This window comes from Genypterus blacodes, unplaced genomic scaffold (assembly GCF_046128005.1).
Source record: "Genypterus blacodes isolate CSIRO-AG114 ecotype Tasmania unplaced genomic scaffold, CSIRO-AGI_Gbla_v1 ptg000032l_1, whole genome shotgun sequence".
Taxonomy (NCBI): Eukaryota; Metazoa; Chordata; class Actinopteri; order Ophidiiformes; family Ophidiidae; genus Genypterus; species Genypterus blacodes.
In genome coordinates, this window is record NW_027466845.1 from 5,722,157 (window position 1) to 5,742,069 (window position 19,913).

A 19,913-nucleotide genomic window follows, 5' to 3' on the forward strand; every position below is an offset into this window, starting at 1 on the left:
AACTAAGTACACACAAAGTAAACACTTGCCTTGACGCAATTCTTAGTTCACCTCCTCTCTTGGGGTGGTAAGCACGTGTCTTACAACTTAACTGCAATAGGCTTTACAGCTATTATAAACACATAGCACTGCAGCACTCTGCGCTCTATCTGTGTAGAGCAGGGACGGGATGTCATTGTTATGATCCGGTTGCAGATTTAGCAATGTACGCGTGATACAATTATTTTCAAAAAGTTGAAGATGTTTCTGTTTAAATTGCACTGTATGCATTTTCATCAGTTTTCCAAACCTAATGCATTTCATATTTAGGGCTGATGTGAACTATCATTGGATATTTTATATTGATCGCACCTCTTCTATATGTATATTCTGTTGCTCAGATTCCAGTTATTGCCTTTGTATATGTGTAAACTGCATGTTTAACCATGTCTGGGTTTGCCTGGCTCCTCACTCGGTGGCTCTCCTCAGCGTCCACCCTGCTCCTCCTCTGCATGGTGGGCAGAGAGATGGGGCTGCAGGGGGTTCAGGCGACATTGTGTTCTCAGTGGGGTCGTCCAAGCAACAGGGGCATCTCCCAAGATGGAGATGTGGTTATCGGAGGTCTCTTTAATCTCCATTATATACCTTCAGCTATAGATCAGGACTTCACTCAGCCACCACTTTACAAACCCTGCACTGGGTAAGTCAAAATTATGCAAAGTTTTTGTTACATAAATGTTTTTTTTTTTTTTAGAAATGCATGGACTTGGTTTGATTTGGTTGTGTGAAACTACATTGTTAAACCTCTAAACATTCAATGAAATTTGCTTTTACAATCATGTACACATCTGATCAGTGGTTGATACGGCAGTTGATTCATAATGCTAATATAATCATCTTTGACTTTTCTACTCCCATGCTGTCAGTTTGGAACTACTTTCATTACAATATATTTACGCGATGATGTTTGCTGTGGAAGAAATCAATCATAACGATGCTGTGCTGCCAGGAGTGAAGCTAGGCTACCGTATACTTGATAGCTGTGGCCGTCACCCTTGGGCCTTGCAAACAACAGTGTCACTGGTTGGAGGAGACAGTATCAGCTGCAACTCCACTGCTGTATACGAGCAACCTACAACAGGTACTACTCTATCTAGTTTGGTATGTGACACTGAACTGATTATAATGACAATGATTGCCCTCATACTGCACAAGTATTATTTTTGTTGCGAATTTGTTCACATAATAATGCTAATTCTAATGCTGTTAATAGGCACTCAGTCTGTTCCTTTGGTCATCGGTGGTGCCTCATCTACAACAGGCAAAATAATATCCAAGTTTCTGGGGCCTCTGTCTGTACCTGTAGTGAGTTTTGTTACTTCAGACATCAAACTTCTGATGAACATAGTTAAACTAACATAGTTTGCAGTTGTCAGAAATTGCTATGACGTTTATGTACCTATAGTTAACTATATTGTTTTGTTTCTTTCTCTTAGATCAGCTACCTCTCTAGCTGCCCTTGTCTGAGTGACAGACACAGATTTCCTAACTTCTTCAGAACCATCCCCAGCGATGTGTACCAAGCCAGGGCCATGGCCCGACTTGCTTTAAGGTTCAATTGGACATGGGTTGGAGCTGTGATAGCAAACAATGAATATGGTCATTTAGGAATGAAGGTGATTCTTGTAATATTGAATCATTCGATTCATTAATCAATCAGTTAATCGTGCTTTTTTTCATTTCTACAATACAGGTATTTCAGGAGGAGATACAGGGAAAAGGAGTGTGTTTGGCATTTGTAGAACCGCTACGGAGGGAAACTGTTGTGAGAGACGCCAGACGAGCTGCACTCACAATTGAAGCTTCCACTGCAAGAGTGATCATTATTTTCTGCTGGTACACAGATGTAAGACAACTATTCCAGGAACTAGCCAAGAGAAATGTAAGAAACTCAAATGAAAAATTATAAGTTATTATATTTATAAAAACATAGAAATGTATTTATTTCACTAAACATGCTTTATTATCCATTTCACCTTGCACTTGCTATAGATCACTGACAGACAGTTTATAGCCAGTGAGGCTTGGAGCACCAGTGAAGATCTTCTACAAAATGTTGCCCTCTCTGATGTGGCAAGCGGTGTTCTTGGTGTGGCCATTCGAAGTTCTGCCATAATTGGATTTGAAAATTATCTCAGAAATTTACATCCATCTCATCATCCACATGATGAGTTCTTAAGAGAATTCTGGGAAAAGCAGTTTGGATGCAGCCCTGGAGTTACATATGCAACCTCTGTATCTTCATACCGCTCCTCACCAATGAACTTTGTAAACCATCCAACAATGTCTGACATTTCCACTACACCTCCTGCCCACAGGTCCCATCAAAAAGGTTATCTATCCCCTTGTAGTGGCACAGAGTCCCTGGAGGACTTGCAGCATGTCCTTACTGACACCTCACAGCTAAGAGCGACATATAATGTCTACCTTGCTGTGTATGCGGCTGCACATGCCCTTCACAGCCTTCTCTCCTGCCCTGAGAGGCCCTCCAACAACAACGGCTCCACCTGCTCATCTCCACAACATGTCAGCCCGTCAGAGGTAAATGTGACCACCGGAATCTAACCAACATTTGTGATATGCAAATTTTGCAGTATACTTAAAATGTTTTCTGTTTTAACGTGTTGGTTCTTTCAGCTTTTGAGGCACTTGAACAATGTAAACTTCACCACACCACAAGGAGAAATGTTTTACTTCAAAGGGGGTGACATTCCAGCAAAGTATGATCTTGTCAACTGGCAGAAGACTCCTGAGGGCTCCCTCAAACTAGTCTTGATTGGTCGAGTGGATGGGTTTGACCTCCACCTTAACCAGTCAGCTATTGAATGGAGCACAGGGTCCACTAAGGTATGCAGATAGGTCAATGGTGTGGATCTAGGTCAAAGACAAAACTGCTATGAAACCAAACGTTATTCTGAAGTATTTTGTTCATGAGAATCTGTTTGGTTCACTGCTTAGGTTCCTACCTCCGTGTGCAGTCAGAGTTGCCCCCCAGGTACCCGAAAGGCCAACAGGAAAGGGGAACCAGTGTGCTGCTTTGACTGTGTCCCATGTGGTGACGGGGAGATTAGCAATACAACCGGTAAGGAAATTATAAACTCAAACTCAAACAACAATTTTACTATGCAGAAACATTTTATTTAGTGGACAATGTAGTTTTCATATCACCCTCATTGTGTATTAATCTGGAGCTTTCCTCTTTTCTATATGTTCTCCTCTCTCTCCTATACTTGAGCCTGCTCTTCCAGGATCCCTCCACTGTGAGCAATGTCCATTAGAGTTCTGGTCCAATGATAAGCAAACTGCCTGCATCCCTCAGGAACTGGACTTCCTGTCCTTTAATGAGTCTTTGGGCATTACACTAACAACAGTAGCAGTGTCTGGTGCTGTGGTGACAACAGCTGTGTTTGTGGTTTTCCTGTTCTACCGCCAAACTCCGATGGTAAGAACCCAGAGCAATATAACAAAGTCCACATATTGAATACTGAAAATCAGCAACTGTTCAAAATGTTACAACCGCTCACACACACTGACACATTGCCTGCAATACCTGAAAATGATGACCATGTCGAAAAACATGTTTGTAGTGTAATTTTGTTTTTACGGAAACATGTTTAGATGTCCACATCTTTGTCTGTCCCAACCATTTCAAGGTACGAGCCAACAATTCCGAACTGAGCTTCGTGCTTCTTGTGTCACTCAATCTCTGCTTCCTGTGCTCACTGGTGTTCATTGGGCGTCCCTCAGTCTGGTCTTGTCGGTTCCAGCAGGCAGCATTTGGGATCAGCTTTGTACTTTGTGTTTCTTGCCTCCTGGTCAAGACCATAGTGGTTCTGGCTGCCTTCCGCTCTGCTCGCCCTGGTGCTGAAGCCATGATTAGGTGGTTTGGTCCAAGTCAACAGAGAGGAAGTGTCTGCCTCCTTACTAGCATACAGGTGAGAATGTTGTTATATTGCTAAATTGAGAAAAAATGAGATGTATGGGCTATTTTGTTCTAATTGAGTGGTTGCCTATGTAAAATAACATTTAAATGCGTCTGCTTTCTTTCATCCAGATCATCATCTGTGCTATATGGCTGTCCATCAGTCCCCCAGAGCCTCGACGTGATCTGGGACTCCAAGGTTCAAAGGTTACTCTGGAGTGTGCTATGACCTCTGTGGTGGGATTTGCTTTGATTCTGGGCTACATTGGTCTGCTGGCCTGCATCTGCCTCCTTCTGGCTTTTTTGGCAAGGAAACTCCCGGACAACTTCAATGAGGCTAAACTGATCACCTTCAGCATGTTGATCTTCTGTACAGTTTGGGTGACCTTTGTCCCTGCTTATGTTAGCTCCCCTGGAAAATATGTTGTTGCAGTAGAGATTTTTGCTATCCTGGCCTCTAGCTATGGTTTACTGCTCTGCATCTTTGCCCCCAAGTGTTTCATCATCCTCTTAAGGCCTGAGAGAAACACCAAGAAACACCTGATGGCCAGATAGTCTCATTTTGTTTTGTGTTATTCTGCCAGAGGGTCATGCCTCTTAATGTATTTGTCTGGACAACACATTAATGCTCAATCTTACCCTTTGCAATTCAGGGGTTAATCATTAAATTGTATAAGGGATAAACCCTGTGTTCATGTTAACATGTCATCAAACAATATTTCTGTTAATGTCAATGATCTGATGTTTTATAATAAGCATTATATGAATACTTTTACCTTTTTAATTGTTCTTGAAAATTTATAATATTGCTGCTTTACTTTGACATCATTAAATACTACTAGCAAGTGCTTGAGAAAGTCCCTTTACCATCAATACATTTAAAAATAAAAATAAATTTTTTGCATTCATGCGGTTGATGATTCATTTTTGAAAATGAAAATTATTACAATAAAATTAAAACAATAGATCAATTACTTTCTATTCAGTAAGTTATGCAAGGTAAACAAGGTTCATGTTCTTTTGCTTAGATAATTCTGTCTGAGCCTGCTTCACGAAAGACACGTTTTGAGTTTTCAAACATTGCACACATGACTTTCATTCATTACAAAATTGAGGAGTTGGAACTGAATGCATGTGCAAAGTGTTCACTGAAACGGAAAACAGAGCCACACAAGTTGTCTAATCTATCAAACTTACAACTTCAATGTCCGTCAACGATGGTAATGGACAGCAGGTATGGACAATAAGCAACAGGTGTAAATGACTACAACTGAGTGCTGGAAAGGCCTGTGATAGAAACATGGTGATGCAGAGTTGTGTGTAGAGTAGAGGGTGTGACATCAAGGGCATTTTTGATACATAAAATAAATCAACATGCTGAATTTACCTGATATTGGTATATTTGTTATTTACACTTTTCATCACTAGGAATCTAAATTTGTAAGATAGTCTATCCAACGTAAGTGACCCAATTCCAATCTTATAAATCCATGTATTTATCAATTAATTCAGAATCGTATTAACCACATTACAAATATGTAAAACAAAATAAAAAACATGCGCTCATACACTGAGGGTACATTATTCCCCTCTAGCCCTCTGGGTATGTACATAATGGGGTTTAATTGTTTGTGAAATGTGCTGTGATGGAGGTGAAGAACAGTGCACCTGTGGCTGTGGGTGTTTACGCTCTCCCAGACCATCAGTACCTCGTCACCTCCCTGAGTTTAGTTCAATTTCTCATTATCCTCAGAGATGATGTAAGTATTTACCCTGTTAAAGCACAGCTGTCCCATGCCTGGCGGGTGCTCTAAGGAAGGGTAGGGGAAAAACACAACATGGTTTGTTACATTCTTAATCCTCACAGGGTCCAAAACACTGTGTAGACAGATTAAATGTCTTCCTGTATGTGTTTTTTCCTCTGTTATTTAGTATATTAACTTATAATTCTATATTCCATTTACTCATACCATTTTAATATGTAACATTGTAATAGGAAGTTTACAGATGCATTTATTTATACAGATTATTTCGCTTGGATTTTTGTACATCCATTTTATTAGTAGCCTACATTTAGATTTTTTATGTTCTTTTTACATTGAGGTGCAAATCAGTTATGCGTAGTAAATACACAGCTAGATTATAGATATTGAGCAATCGTTCATTCACCATTCATGTAGCAATGTCTGCATATATTTTGAAAACGTATTGTTTTATACTGTTTCAAATGTTGTTTTATACATTCACAAAAGGCAATAGTTAAATACATTTTCATATATGATATCGTTACTGGTGACATTTAATTGTGGTCCGTTTGTATACCCTCACGACTCTGGCAGCTGTGTATGTCCCAGGTGAGGGGCCAGAGCTGTTAAACAAATTCCATAATCAGTTGGACAGAACTATCTCACACGGGGTCTCCTGCTCGAGCCAGGGATTCAAGAGCTCAGAGCCCGGGCTTACACCTGTGCGGGGCAAAATTTACACCGCAACTTCTTTTGACAATTTCCCAACTTCCTGTTTCTTAAACCAAACCAGAACTCAACACTCAGTCTACATCTGCCATTTACTGGTAGATGTTATTGCAACATGGGCAAATTATGAGATGAGGAACACAGTAATTCCATTCTGAAGAACAAAAAAGAAAGACTGACTTTTTATAAAACTTCATTGCCCGACAAAGACTCTGAAGAATTCCAGGAAAATATAGTGATGATATAGTCAGATGGTAAAGGACAGCAGATGTGAACAACAAACTGACTGATGGTCTGAGAGGCTGGTGACAGTGACACAAAGTTGTCTGTGGAGAGGAGGGTGTGAAATTTTTGTATGTTTGATACAATCCTAGAACTCTCAGTCAATATCTGTTATCTACTGGTTGATATTATTACAACATGGGCAAGACCAGAAAAAGGAGACTTTTTTGAAAAAGAAAACAAATATAAATATATATCATCGAATGCTACATTTCTCATCTATTATCAATTTCTAATCATGTACACATAAATCAGTACACCGTTTCTGGTTCATAATTAATTAGTGTTTCAGTTTCAGAAAGTAGTCACAGAAGTGTCTTAGTCAAGACGTGTGCGTCACCATGATACTGTATTATTTACCTATCGAATATGATCGATTGAACCTCAGATAAACAGATTTAATTTGAAACAGTAATCACTCACTGTCACGTCAATATTGCTTTGCCTTTACCCTAGAGAGAAGTGGGTTGCTTGTGCTTGTTGTTTATCACCCCACCTTCGGCTTTAAATACTTTATAAACAGCCAGAAGAGCACCTTTGCAGTGCAGGTTAGGGAGGTGTGTGTGCAAAGGTTTAGATGTCTTGTCTACTGTATGCTTGACTTTCAAATTATCTTTTTCTTATACAGGATTTGATTCTTTTGCAAAAGATTTCATCTTCAGTTTTTCTATTGCAAGATAGGTTTTACTGACATTTAATATATTTCAGGCATTAATTGTGTATATTCTGCCACTGACTTATTAGTTACCTGATTGTTTTTATTTCTCAAGTGTCCAGAAAGCTGCAGTGATGTCGTGGTTGTCTTGGCTCCTCAATCTAGGGCCTTCCTCAGCCCTGTCCTTCCTCATTGTAGGAATGGTGGGCAGACAATTTGGGTTCAGACCAGGCCTGCATGGGGTTCAGCCAGTGATGTGTTCTCAGTGGGGTGCACTAAGCAGCCAGGGTCTGTCTCAGGATGGAGATGTAGTAATCGGTGGGCTGTTTGGTCTTGGCCGCGAGCCTTCATCTATCAGCCCCAACTTCACTACATTGCCACGCTACAATCCTTGCACAGGGTAAAATTCTAAAAGTACTTTGATTGTGAATTCATACTGTATATTGCACATGATAGGATATCATCTGCAATTTCATGTCTGAAGAAAAAGAAAGAAATGCACAAATTCCTTGTTTTGTATTTCTCATGCATTTCTCGCATCTATTTTGGCTGCAGGTAACTATCTCAAAACACAGCTCTTACTCTGCAATACAGATAAGGTTTTTTTTCAGTATTAAATTCTGTATAAATGGCATTTATCTTATTGAATGAGAATTGTGCACTCAATAAACAAACATTAATACACTTGTATTAATGTGTGTATATATAGAACAGTAGTGAATATTCAAAGTCAAACATGTTGCATGTTTCTCCCACGCCACCTGTCCTCTGGTTTCAGTGTAGACCATGCTTCTTTAAAGTACATGTATGCTATGGTGTTTGCTGTGGATGAGATCAATCGCCAGGCTGACCTCCTACCAGAGTTAAGAATGGGCTACCGCATCCTTGATAGTTGTGGCCAACATAGAGGAAAGCAGGAGGCCTTGTCACTGGCTGGAGGAGAAAGTGGGAGCTGCAATTTGACAGATACTGCCTCCTATTCTAACATGTATGAAGAGGATATTACAGAAAGAGGAGGTATTCACTGGCCTGCTATGTCCATAACGATGATAATAGGATGATTAGTTCAATGCTGTGTTTCAAAATGAAGCTAACTTTATTGCCCATGTAAAAATGTTTTCATTTCATTTCTTCTTTCATCAGGTCAATCTGTTCCTTTGGTCATTGGTGCCGACTCATCCACAGTGGGAAAAATACTTTCCAATGTCCTGGGCCCAATGTTTGTACCTGTAGTAAGTGACCTAAACAATAATGTAGTTATCTCATATTCATTACCAAAATAATTTTCCCTTTCTCTCTCTCAGATTAGCTACTTGGCAAGTTGCCCCTGTCTGAGTGATAGGCACAAATTTCCTAACTTCTTCAGAACCATCCCAAGTGATATTCACCAAGCCAGAGCCATGGCCTGGCTCGCCATACGCTTCCATTGGACTTGGATTGGAGCAGTAGTAGCAAAAAACGATTATGGGCATATGGCATTGAAGGTATTTTGTATTAGTTGTTCTGTTGATCAAAGATGCTTGGTTTGAATTCACACCCTTAATGCTTTGAAATTTAGAAATTTTAATGCATTTCTTCTTCATGCACCTCTGTATTTCAGGCATTTCAAGAGGAGATACAAGGAAAGGGAGTGTGTTTGGCATTTGCAGAAACTGTCAACAGGGATACCATAAAGAGAGATGCCAGACATGCAGCACTAACAATCCAGGCTTCAAATGCACGTGTGATCCTGATATTTGCCTGGTATACAGATGTGAGACAACTACTCCTGGAACTTATCAAGATGAACGTGAGACTCCAAAATAAAACTTGAAATAATGAAATACACGTGTTTTGATAAATGTTTTGATAGTGACATTCTAATGTCACAACAGGTGACTGACAGACAGTTTCTAGCAAGTGAGGCTTGGAGCACCAGTGATGAACTTCTGCAAAATGCTGCCCTCTCTGAAGTAGGAGGTGGTGTCCTTGGCGTGGCTATTCGCAGTTCAGCCATACCTGGATTTGAAAATTATCTCAGAGGTTTACATCCATCACATCGGCCAAATGATGAGTTCTTGAGAGAATTCTGGGAAAAGGAGTTTGGATGCAGCCTAGGAGTTACACAATCAAAAGCAACCTCTGTGTCCTCGCCATTTAATTCTGCAAACCACCCATCAAGGTCTGACTATCCATCAAATGTTTCTACTTCGCATCCATCAAGCAGGTCAAATAAGAAAGCTTCCATACGACCCTGTAGTGGCACAGAGTCCCTGGAGAGCTTACAGCATGCACTTACTGACACCTCACAACTAAGGGTGGCGTATAATGTCTACCTTGCTGTGTATGCTGCAGCCCATGCCCTTCACAGGCTTCTCTCCTGTCCTGACAGAGACAGGCCTCTCAGAAATAACAGCTCCACCTGCTCTATTCCAAAGCAAATCAAACCTATAGAGGTGAAAATTGACACACAGAATTAGTGTGGGGTTTGATTGCTGTTCTGAAAGATACACTTGTTCTTCACAAATGCATTTACATGCCATTTTGGTTCTTTCAGCTTTTGCATAACTTGAACAATGTGAACTTCACCACACCACAGGGAGAAATGTTTTACTTCCAAGGGGCTGACATTCCAGCAAAGTACGACCTTGTCAACTGGCAGAAGACTCCTGAGGGCTCCCTCAAACTTGTTTTGATTGGTCGAGTGGATGGGTTTGACCTCCAGCTTAACCAGTCAGCTGTTCAATGGAGCACAGGTTCCAATCAGGTCATTGCAAAATAATATATTCTTGACTTACGTTAAAGACATATTTGCTATTAAACTGAATGTTTATTGTGAAACACATTAACTAATGAGAATTTGATTTGACTTTCTATTTAGCTGCCAATGTCAGTGTGCACTGATAGCTGCCCACCAGGTACCCGAAAGGCCAACAGGAGAGGGGAACCTGTGTGCTGCTTTGACTGTATCCCATGTGGTGAAGGGGAGATAAGCAATACAACTGGTAAGGAAATTACAATCTCAGACTACAACAATTTAACGATACAGAAACACTAACTCTCTCACTTTGTTCTTCCAGGATCCCTCCACTGTGAGCAATGTCCATTAGAGTTCTGGTCTAATGATAAGCGAACTGCCTGCATCCCTCAGGAACTGGACTTCCTGTCTTTTAATGAGTCTTTGGGCATTACACTGACAACAGTAGCTGTAACTGGTGCTGTGGCGACAACAGCTGTGTTTGTGGTTTTCCTGTGTTACCGTCATACTCCTGTGGTAAAAACAGAGTAATACAAGTATACACTATATATGATGATGATCCTGCTGATTAATCCAACTTTACATGTTCATATGCTTGTCTCTTTATATCACACCTCTCATGTTAAGGTGCGAGCCAACAATTCAGAACTGAGCTTCCTGCTTCTTGTGTCACTCAAGCTCTGCTTCCTGTGCTCACTGGTGTTCATTGGGCGTCCCTCAGTCTGGTCTTGTCGGTTCCAGCAGGCAGCATTTGGGATCAGCTTTGTACTTTGTGTTTCCTGCCTCCAAGTCAAGACCATAGTGGTTCTAGCAGCATTCCGCTCTGCTCGTCCTGGTGCTGGAGAACTAATGAGGTGGTTTGGTCCAAGCCAACAGAGAGGAAGTGTCTGCTTCTTCACTAGTATACAGGTGAGCTCTACAGATTTAAAACAAAAATCAACTTAAAGCTTTTATGAACCACATTCATGTAAAACTGATATGAAACATATTTGCTTGCTTTCAGATCATCATCTGTGTAATATGGCTGTCCATCAGTCCCCCAGAGCCGCGACGTGACCTGGGTTTCAAAGGTTCAAAGGTTACTCTGGAGTGTGCTATGGGCTCTGTGGTGGGTTTCGCTCTGATTCTGGGTTACATTGGTCTGCTGGCGTGCACTTGTCTCCTTCTGGCTTTTTTGGCAAGGAAACTCCCAGACAACTTCAATGAAGCCAAACTGATCACTTTCAGCATGTTGATCTTCTGTGCAGTTTGGGTGGCTTTTGTCCCTGCTTATGTTAGCTCTCCAGGGAAGTACACTGTAGCAGTAGAGATTTTTGCTATCCTGGCCTCTAGCTACGGTTTACTGCTCTGCATCTTTGCCCCCAAGTGTTTCATCATCCTCTTAAGGCCTGAGAGAAACACTAAGAAACACCTGATGGCCAGATAAATACATTGGTAATCTTTTCTTACCTGCCTCAAATTGCATCATGAGCTGTTTGTAATTCAGTTACCAAATATTGACTGAATGATTAAAATGTATTCTATTTCAAGACCACACCTGTGTGTTTTTCTGCTGCAATTGTATGGTGTTCATCACTGACTGAAGTTCTGAAAAAGACAAATAAATATCATCCAGATAATGAGTTTAGAAGTTAAGTCTGGGAAATGAGTTTGGTTGACAGCCCTTGAGTTATACAATCACACGTCTGTATCTTCATATCTCTCTTCAACACAGAACTCTGTAAACCATCTATGAAGGTCTAAATATCGATCAAATGTTTCATCTTCATCTTATACACGTGCAGCCCCCACCAGAAACCTTCTTTACCTCCCTTCCATTCGACAGACACCCTGGAGGGCTTGCAGCATGCATTTTCAAACACATTCCAACGCCACAGCTACGAGTTTGATATGTTTGAATGAAATCCTCTTAATTTTATTCACATCAACCAATCAAATCCTGAATATACTGAATACATGTTTTGAAGGTTGGGAGACACAGGAGTACACGGAGGAAACCAAAGCAGACTCCACACATTCAATGACCGGGGCCTTCCCATCGAACCAAGACTCAACAAGCTATGTCACCTGTGAATTCAGGCTTAGTCAATGCACTCCAAGTCAAATGTACTGGCAAAGTGTTATGGGTTTGAGTTCTTAATCATAGGAGCTGACAACATAGATTTTTTTTACAAAATGGATTTGTAGTACAATGGTCAATAGATGGTAGCATTCCACACAGTATTATAAAATACAATTATTGTATGCTTGCAGTCTACAGTATTTTGTTCATTGGTTTCATCATAGCAGACGTAAGAGGGTATACATTTTTTATTTATTTATTTGTGAGCCAAATGCATGATTAGCTGTCACTGACTGTCCCTTTGACCCTCAAGTTCTGGATTATTGGATAGTGATGCCCACAGGTCATAGGGCAACCTTTATTGCAGTGGCTTGAGATAGGTGTACAGTGTTGGATTGTGTGGATGGTAGTGGGTAAAGGGTCCACACCCACTGAACCCAAGTAAAGTTGTGTGGATACGATAGAGATTACACAGGAATTTCTGCTGAAGCCAATATTTATATTTTTATCTATATTTTATCAGTAAGTAATTCTTACAATACATTTTTGTTCATGATTCTGCAAACATTGAAATTATCATGCACACATACACTCAGGTTACATTATTCCCCTCTGGCCCACTGCTTGTGTATATAATGGGGTTTAATTGCTCGTGTAATGTGCAGTGATGAATAGTGCACCTGTGGCTTCGGGTGATAACGCTCTCCCAGAGCCATCAGTACCTCCCCACCTCCCTGAGTTCAGTTCAACCCTGTCATTATCCTTTGAGATGATGTAACTATTAACCCTGTTAAACCGCAGCTATCTGCCCTAGGCTTGATTGTGACTCTAAGCAAGGGTAAGTTGTTTTTTTCCCCCACCGTATTCTACTTGATGATTTGCAAAACTAGGACATGGTTTGTTTTCTTCGTAATCCTCACAGGATTCAATATACTGACAATGCAAAAAACATTAAATCTGTTATTTTTGTTATATTTATTATAAGACCTTATATTTTTCTGTTAGATTATAGTTACTCATGCCAATCAGCAACTCTTTATTTTCTGTCTCACTCTCTTTCCCCCCCTTCTTTCTGTATCAAAACACAATCTCCAAAATGTCCCATAACTGTATGCTCACTGTCATGTCAAATGCTTTCTTCAATTAAAATACATATACAAAAAAAACATTTAAGCTATTGTCAAGTAAATGATTTTGCTCAGTAGCACGTGCATTTTATCCAAAGCGCTTTACAATGACCCATTGAAACTCACATCAACTGCTCTTGATGTGCAGTTTCAATGGGTCATTGTTGATGAGCAAGACACTGAACCCCTAACTGTTATGAAGCCCTAAGTTAAGGGTTCAGTGTGTTGCTCATCAACACTTCGACAGGCTCTGTAGGAAAAGCCCGGGGTCATCCTGAGTCTGACCGCTCTACAATTTTCTTAGTCGGGGTGGGAGATTTAGTAAGTTAGTATGCTTGTAAGAATTCCAAACACTTCAATCTCAAAACGCAAGTAAAAAGTCTTTCAGTTTCTGTAAAATCCATGCATTTAGACTAACTCAAGTAATCAATTGCTTCCCCATGAAAGCGAGCCTATCTGGGTCATTAGTTTAGTGATCCATTGAACCACCTTTCAGTGATTCGGCTCGAGCAAGAAATCTTTGGGACCTGCAAAGTAACATAATTGAGACTCACTTCTGCAACCCTCCACACTGCTTCCGTTTAGACACATCAGTGTCTTAGTTTTGGAAAGTTCAGGTGATTCTTTGAAGTAATTAATACTGAGTTGCTGAGTCACAGCAGATTCAATGAACCGACATCTCAGATTATCACTGAGCATGTACACTACATGCGCAAAGGCCCCACTCCACAGGAGGAGACAGCTGCCTAAACAAACAGTAGCCTGAAAAAGTAAAAATGCAATGTTTTCATTGAAGTAAGAATGTGCCGTTCTATTGTCGGGTGGGGATTACATTACATTACATTACGATCATTTGGCAGACGCTTTTATCTAAAGCGACTTACATTACATTACATTGCCACCCTTCGCAGAGGGTTTCCGGTTCCCAAGCGGAAGCTCTACCCACTGAGCTACTGCCTCCCCTGGGATACTGTGAAAGAAAGTGATATGAATGTATTTAATCTCTTCAGATTCAGAATGCAGTTATAATCTAATGTAAGCATGACTCATCTGTGGTGGTGAGCTGGACCAAGACTAAATCATTTACGTATTGCATATGTAAATTTAACTCTCTCTGGATTACAGGTGTTCTCTATCTTTACACGTACCTAGACTCAAACAGAAATTACTCAAGGTCACGTCATTATTGGTTCCTTTTGCTTGATAGCCTGTTGACTGCCATTCCTTCGAGGGCTTGAGAGGCATTATAAATAGCCATAATGTAATCTGAACTGTGCATAATGCAACTGTTTGCCACGGTTTAGAGCTCGACTCAGTTGTAAGTACAATTACAGCTTTACCTTCCAATTGTCTTTCCCTCTACAGGTGGAAGACTTCAGACTCAGACTTTCTAACAAAATTTTCAATTGCAAGATTTCTTTAACTGACATTGATTTTGTTGTTTGTTGTACTTGTATTTATTCTGTCATTGAGATACTGGCCATTTAACTCATTTATCAAGTGTCCAGAACAGCTCCATCCATGTCTTGGTTGTCCCGGCTCCTCTCTCTGTGGCCGTCCTCAGCCCTGCCGCTGCTCCTTGTAGCAATGTCAGGCAGGCATCTGGGGCTCAGAGTGGGTCTGCGAGTGGTTCAGACAGTGATGTGTTCTCAGTGGGGTGCACCGAGCACCCGAAGCCTGTCCCATGATGGAGATATAGTAATTGGAGGGCTCTTCAATCTTGGCCATGAGCCTTTACTCATCAGTCCCAACTACACTACACTGCCACACTACAATCCTTGCAATGGGTAAAGCCATGATTGTGATTACTATATTGTATATTGTATTTTTTTTTATCAGTATCATATTATCTTTATATTATTATTTTTGTGCAATGACATTTACTTGTGTCTCCCTCCTCTCCTTCGGTCTCAGTTTACGACATGTTCGATTAAAGTATATGTATGCTATGGCATTTGCTGTGGATGAGATCAATCAAAATAGTGCCCTGCTGCCTGGAGTGAGACTGGGCTACAATGTATTTGATAGCTGTGGTCAACATGGAGGAATACAAGGAGCACTGTCACTGATTGGAGGGCAAAGCAGCCACTGTCTTCTAACAAACCCTGCCTCTTATTCTTCTCTGTATGGAGTGGAAAACAGAGACAGGAGAGGTAGTAAATAACCTGTTATGCACCTACATTAATGTGCTTCATAACACAACCAAATGGAATGATAGCATAAAGAGTGCAGTGTTGTCTTTACATTATTGCATTCCCTAACTTCTAATGTTTTACATTCTTCTAACGTTTTCATCAGGTGGTCAAACTGTTCAAGTGATTATTGGTGCTGACGCTTCTGTAACGGGCAAGACCCTTTCCACCTTCCTGGGACCAATATCTGTACCTGTAGTGAGTTGAATTACCTGAACAATGAAAAATTGTCATGCCACAATAATTCAGCATGTAATTTACCTTTGTCTTTCTCTTAGATTAGCCACTTGGCAAGTTGCCCCTGTCTGAGTGATAGGAACAGATATGCAAACTTCTTCAGAACCATCCCAAGTGATATTTACCAAGCCAGAGCCATGGCCTGGCTCGCCATACGCTTCCACTGGACTTGGATTGGAGCAGTAGTAGCAAACAATGATTATGGGCATATGGCGTTAAAGGTAATTTGAAGTTGTTGTTCTGTTCATCATAGAAGGTTTGAATTCACACCATAAATGCTTTTCAATTTGGAATTTTTAATGCATTTCTTCCTCATGCACCTCTGCATTTCAGGCATTTCAGGAAGAGGTACAAGGAAAGGGAGTTTGTTTGGCATTTGCAGAAACTCTCGGCAGAGAAAACTTTAAAAGAGATGTCAGAAATGCAGCACTCACAATTCAGGCTTCAAATGCAAGGGTGATATTGATATTTGCCTGGTATACAGTTGTGAGACAACTACTCCTGGAACTTATCAAGATGAATGTGAGAATCCAAAATAAAAAGTGAATAATGCAATGATAATGAAAATAGATACATACATAAAAAACGTTTTGACAGTGAAACTTTACTCTCACTACAGGTGACTGACAGACAGTTTCTAGCAAGTGAGGCTTGGAGCACCAGTGATCAACTTCTGCAAAATGTTGCCCTCTCTAAAGTGGGAGGTGGTGTCCTTGGTGTGGCCATTCGCAGTTCAACCATACCTGGATTTGAAAATTATCTCAGAACTTTACATCCATCTCATCGTCCACATGATGAGCTCTTAAGAGAATTCTGGGAGCAGGAGTTTGGATGCAGCCCTGGATCCACACAGTCAACTGCCATACCTGTATCATCATATCGCTCCTTAACACCGAATCCCTTACACCATCTATCAAGGTCCGACAATCAATCAAATGTTTCTACTTCACCTCCTAGATCCCAACAGAAAGCTTATTAACCTCCTTGTGGGAGTAGCCTTGGTGTTACACAATCACATGAAACCTCCGTGTTTTCTCCTTTTAATTCTGTAAACTAACCATCAAGGTCTGACTATGCATGAAATGTTTCTTCTTCCCTTGCATCCAACAGGTCAAACCAGAAAGCTTCTCTACCAGCCTGTAGTGGCACAGAGTCTCTGGAGGACTTACAGCATGCACTTACTGACACCTCACAACTAAGGGTGGCGTATAATGTCTACCTTGCTGTGTATGCTGCAGCCCATGCCCTTCACAGGCTTCTCTCCTGTCCTGACAGAGACAGGCCTCACAGAAATAACAGCTCCAACTGCTCTATTCCAAAGCAAATCAAACCTATAGAGGTGAAAAGTAGATTGTACAATACTAGAATGTGGGGTTGGGGCTGTTCTGAAAGACACAGTAGTTCTTCACATTTACTTGCCATTTTGGTTCTTTCAGCTTTTGCAGCACTTGAACAATGTGAACTTCACCACACCACAAGGAGAAATGTTTTACTTCCAAGGGGCTGACATTCCAGCAAAGTACGACCTTATCAACTGGCAGAAGACTCCTGACGGCTCCCTCAAACTTGTTTTGATTGGCCAGGTTGATGGATTTGACCTCCTGCTTAACCACTCAGCTATTCAATGGAGCACAGGTTCCAATCAGGTCATTGCAAAATAAAATGTTCTTGACTAACGTTAAAGACATTTTAAAATTTATTGCGAAACACATTTACTAATGAGCTTGAATGAAATCGTTATCTGTCTATTTAGATACCAATTTCAGTGTGCACTGAGAGCTGCCCGCTAGGTACCCGTGCAGCCAGCAGGAGAGGGGAACCTGTGTGCTGCTTTGACTGTATCCCATGTGGTGAAGGGGAGATTAGCAATACAACAGGTAAAGAAATTACAATATCAGACAAAGACAATTTACTGATCAAGAAACATTTTATTTGGAAGACAATGCAGGTTTCGTGTCACCCGCATTGTGATTGTTTGCAGAGTTTTCTACTTCTACTCCTCTACTTTGCTCCTCCAGGATCCCTCAACTGTGAGCAATGTCCATCAGAGTTCTGGTCCAATGATGGGCGAACTGCCTGCATTCCGCAGGAACTTGACTTCCTGTCTTTTAATGAGTCTTTGGGCATTACACTAACAACAGTAGCAGTGTCAGGTGCCCTGGTGACAACAGCTGTGTTTGTGATTTTCCTGTGTTATCGTCACACTCCTATGGTAACAATCCGCAAAGACAATAGAAATTATAAACTATATACAGTATGATGATAATGCTGATTGTTGATGAGTTATCTAAATTAATTCAACTTTACATGTTCATATGCTTGTCTCTTTATATCACATCGTCATATTAAGGTGCGAGCCAACAATTCAGAACTGAGCTTCCTGCTTCTTGTGTCACTCAAGCTCTGCTTCCTGTGCTCACTGGTGTTCATTGGGCGTCCCTCAGTCTGGTCTTGTCGGTTCCAGCAGGCAGCATTTGGGATCAGCTTTGTACTTTGTGTTTCCTGCCTCCAAGTCAAGACCATAGTGGTTCTAGCAGCATTCCGCTCTGCTCGTCCTGGTGCTGGAGAACTAATGAGGTGGTTTGGTCCAAGCCAACAGAGAGGAAGTGTCTGCTTCTTCACTAGTATACAGGTGAGCTCTACAGATTTAAAACAAAAATCAACTTAAAGCTTTTATGAACCACATTCATGTAAAACTGATATGAAACATATTTGCTTGCTTTCAGATCATCATCTGTGTAATATGGCTGTCCATCAGTCCCCCAGAGCCGCGACGTGACCTGGGTTTCAAAGGTTCAAAGGTTACTCTGGAGTGTGCTATGGGCTCTGTGGTGGGTTTCGCTCTGATTCTGGGTTACATTGGTCTGCTGGCGTGCACTTGTCTCCTTCTGGCTTTTTTGGCAAGGAAACTCCCAGACAACTTCAATGAAGCCAAACTGATCACTTTCAGCATGTTGATCTTCTGTGCAGTTTGGGTGGCTTTTGTCCCTGCTTATGTTAGCTCTCCAGGGAAGTACACTGTTGCAGTAGAGATTTTTGCTATCCTGGCCTCTAGCTACGGTTTACTGCTCTGCATCTTTGCCCCCAAGTGTTTCATCATCCTCTTAAGGCCTGAGAGAAACACTAAGAAACACCTGATGGCCAGATAAATACATTGGTAATCTTTTCTTACCTGCCTCAAATTGCATCATGAGCTGTTTGTAATTCAGTTACCAAATATTGACTGAATGATTAAAATGTATTCTATTTCAAGACCACACCTGTGTGTTTTTCTGCTGCAATTGTATGGTGTTCATCACTGACTGAAGTTCTGAAAAAGACAAATAAATATCATCCAGATAATGAGTTTAGAAGTTAAGTCTGGGAAATGAGTTTGGTTGACAGCCCTTGAGTTATACAATCACACGTCTGTATCTTCATATCTCTCTTCAACACAGAACTCTGTAAACCATCTATGAAGGTCTAAATATCGATCAAATGTTTCATCTTCATCTTATACACGTGCAGCCCCCACCAGAAACCTTCTTTACCTCCCTTCCATTCGACAGACACCCTGGAGGGCTTGCAGCATGCATTTTCAAACACATTCCAACGCCACAGCTACGAGTTTGACATGTTTGAATAAAATCCTCTTAATTTTATTCACATCAACCAATCAAATCCTGAATATACTGAATACATGTTTTGAAGGTTGGGAGACACAGGAGTACACGGAGGAAACCAAAGCAGACTCCACACATTCAATGACCGGGGCCTTCCCATCGAACCAAGACTCAACAAGCTATGTCACCTGTGAATTCAGGCTTAGTCAATGCACTCCAAGTCAAATGTACTGGCAAAGTGTTATGGGTTTGAGTTCTTAATCATAGGAGCTGACAACATAGATTTTTTTTACAAAATGGATTTGTAGTACAATGGTCAATAGATGGTAGCATTCCACACAGTATTATAAAATACAATTATTGTATGCTTGCAGTCTACAGTATTTTGTTCATTGGTTTCATCATAGCAGACGCAAGAGGGTATACATTTTTTATTTATTTATTTGTGAGCCAAATGCATGATTAGCTATCACTGACTGCCCCTTTGACCCTCAAGTTCTGGATTATTGGATAGTGATGCCCACAGGTCATAGGGCAACCTTTATTGCAGTGGCTTGAGATAGGTGTACAGTGTTGGATTGTGT

General features: G+C 40.9%; 3 protein-coding genes across 3 annotated transcripts; all 3 read left to right on the plus strand.

Moving 5' to 3' along the window:
• Positions 1-425: 425 nt before the first annotated feature.
• LOC142995277 (extracellular calcium-sensing receptor-like) lies at positions 426-4,516 on the plus strand. The gene is made up of 11 exons (XM_076146268.1): positions 426-679; positions 906-1,120; positions 1,253-1,335; positions 1,476-1,655; positions 1,733-1,921; positions 2,032-2,580; positions 2,677-2,886; positions 2,998-3,121; positions 3,288-3,481; positions 3,693-3,974; positions 4,094-4,516. Exons 1-11 carry the CDS (start codon positions 426-428, stop codon positions 4,514-4,516), a joined length of 2,703 nt encoding a protein of 900 aa, XP_076002383.1.
• Positions 4,517-7,506: 2,990 nt separating this feature from the next.
• Positions 7,507-11,535, plus strand: LOC142995278 (extracellular calcium-sensing receptor-like). Its single transcript, XM_076146269.1, has 12 exons — positions 7,507-7,772; positions 8,151-8,326; positions 8,516-8,604; positions 8,677-8,856; positions 8,973-9,161; positions 9,247-9,457; positions 9,611-9,807; positions 9,909-10,118; positions 10,233-10,356; positions 10,432-10,625; positions 10,737-11,018; positions 11,113-11,535. The coding sequence occupies exons 1-12, from the start codon at positions 7,507-7,509 to the stop codon at positions 11,533-11,535; spliced, it is 2,541 nt and encodes an 846-aa protein (XP_076002384.1).
• Positions 11,536-14,885: 3,350 nt separating this feature from the next.
• LOC142995281 (extracellular calcium-sensing receptor-like) lies at positions 14,886-18,876 on the plus strand. Its single transcript, XM_076146274.1, has 12 exons — positions 14,886-15,085; positions 15,213-15,388; positions 15,597-15,688; positions 15,769-15,948; positions 16,061-16,249; positions 16,347-16,595; positions 16,848-17,066; positions 17,164-17,373; positions 17,481-17,604; positions 17,746-17,939; positions 18,078-18,359; positions 18,454-18,876. The coding sequence occupies exons 1-12, from the start codon at positions 14,886-14,888 to the stop codon at positions 18,874-18,876; spliced, it is 2,538 nt and encodes an 845-aa protein (XP_076002389.1).
• The last annotated feature ends 1,037 nt before the right edge of the window (positions 18,877-19,913 follow it).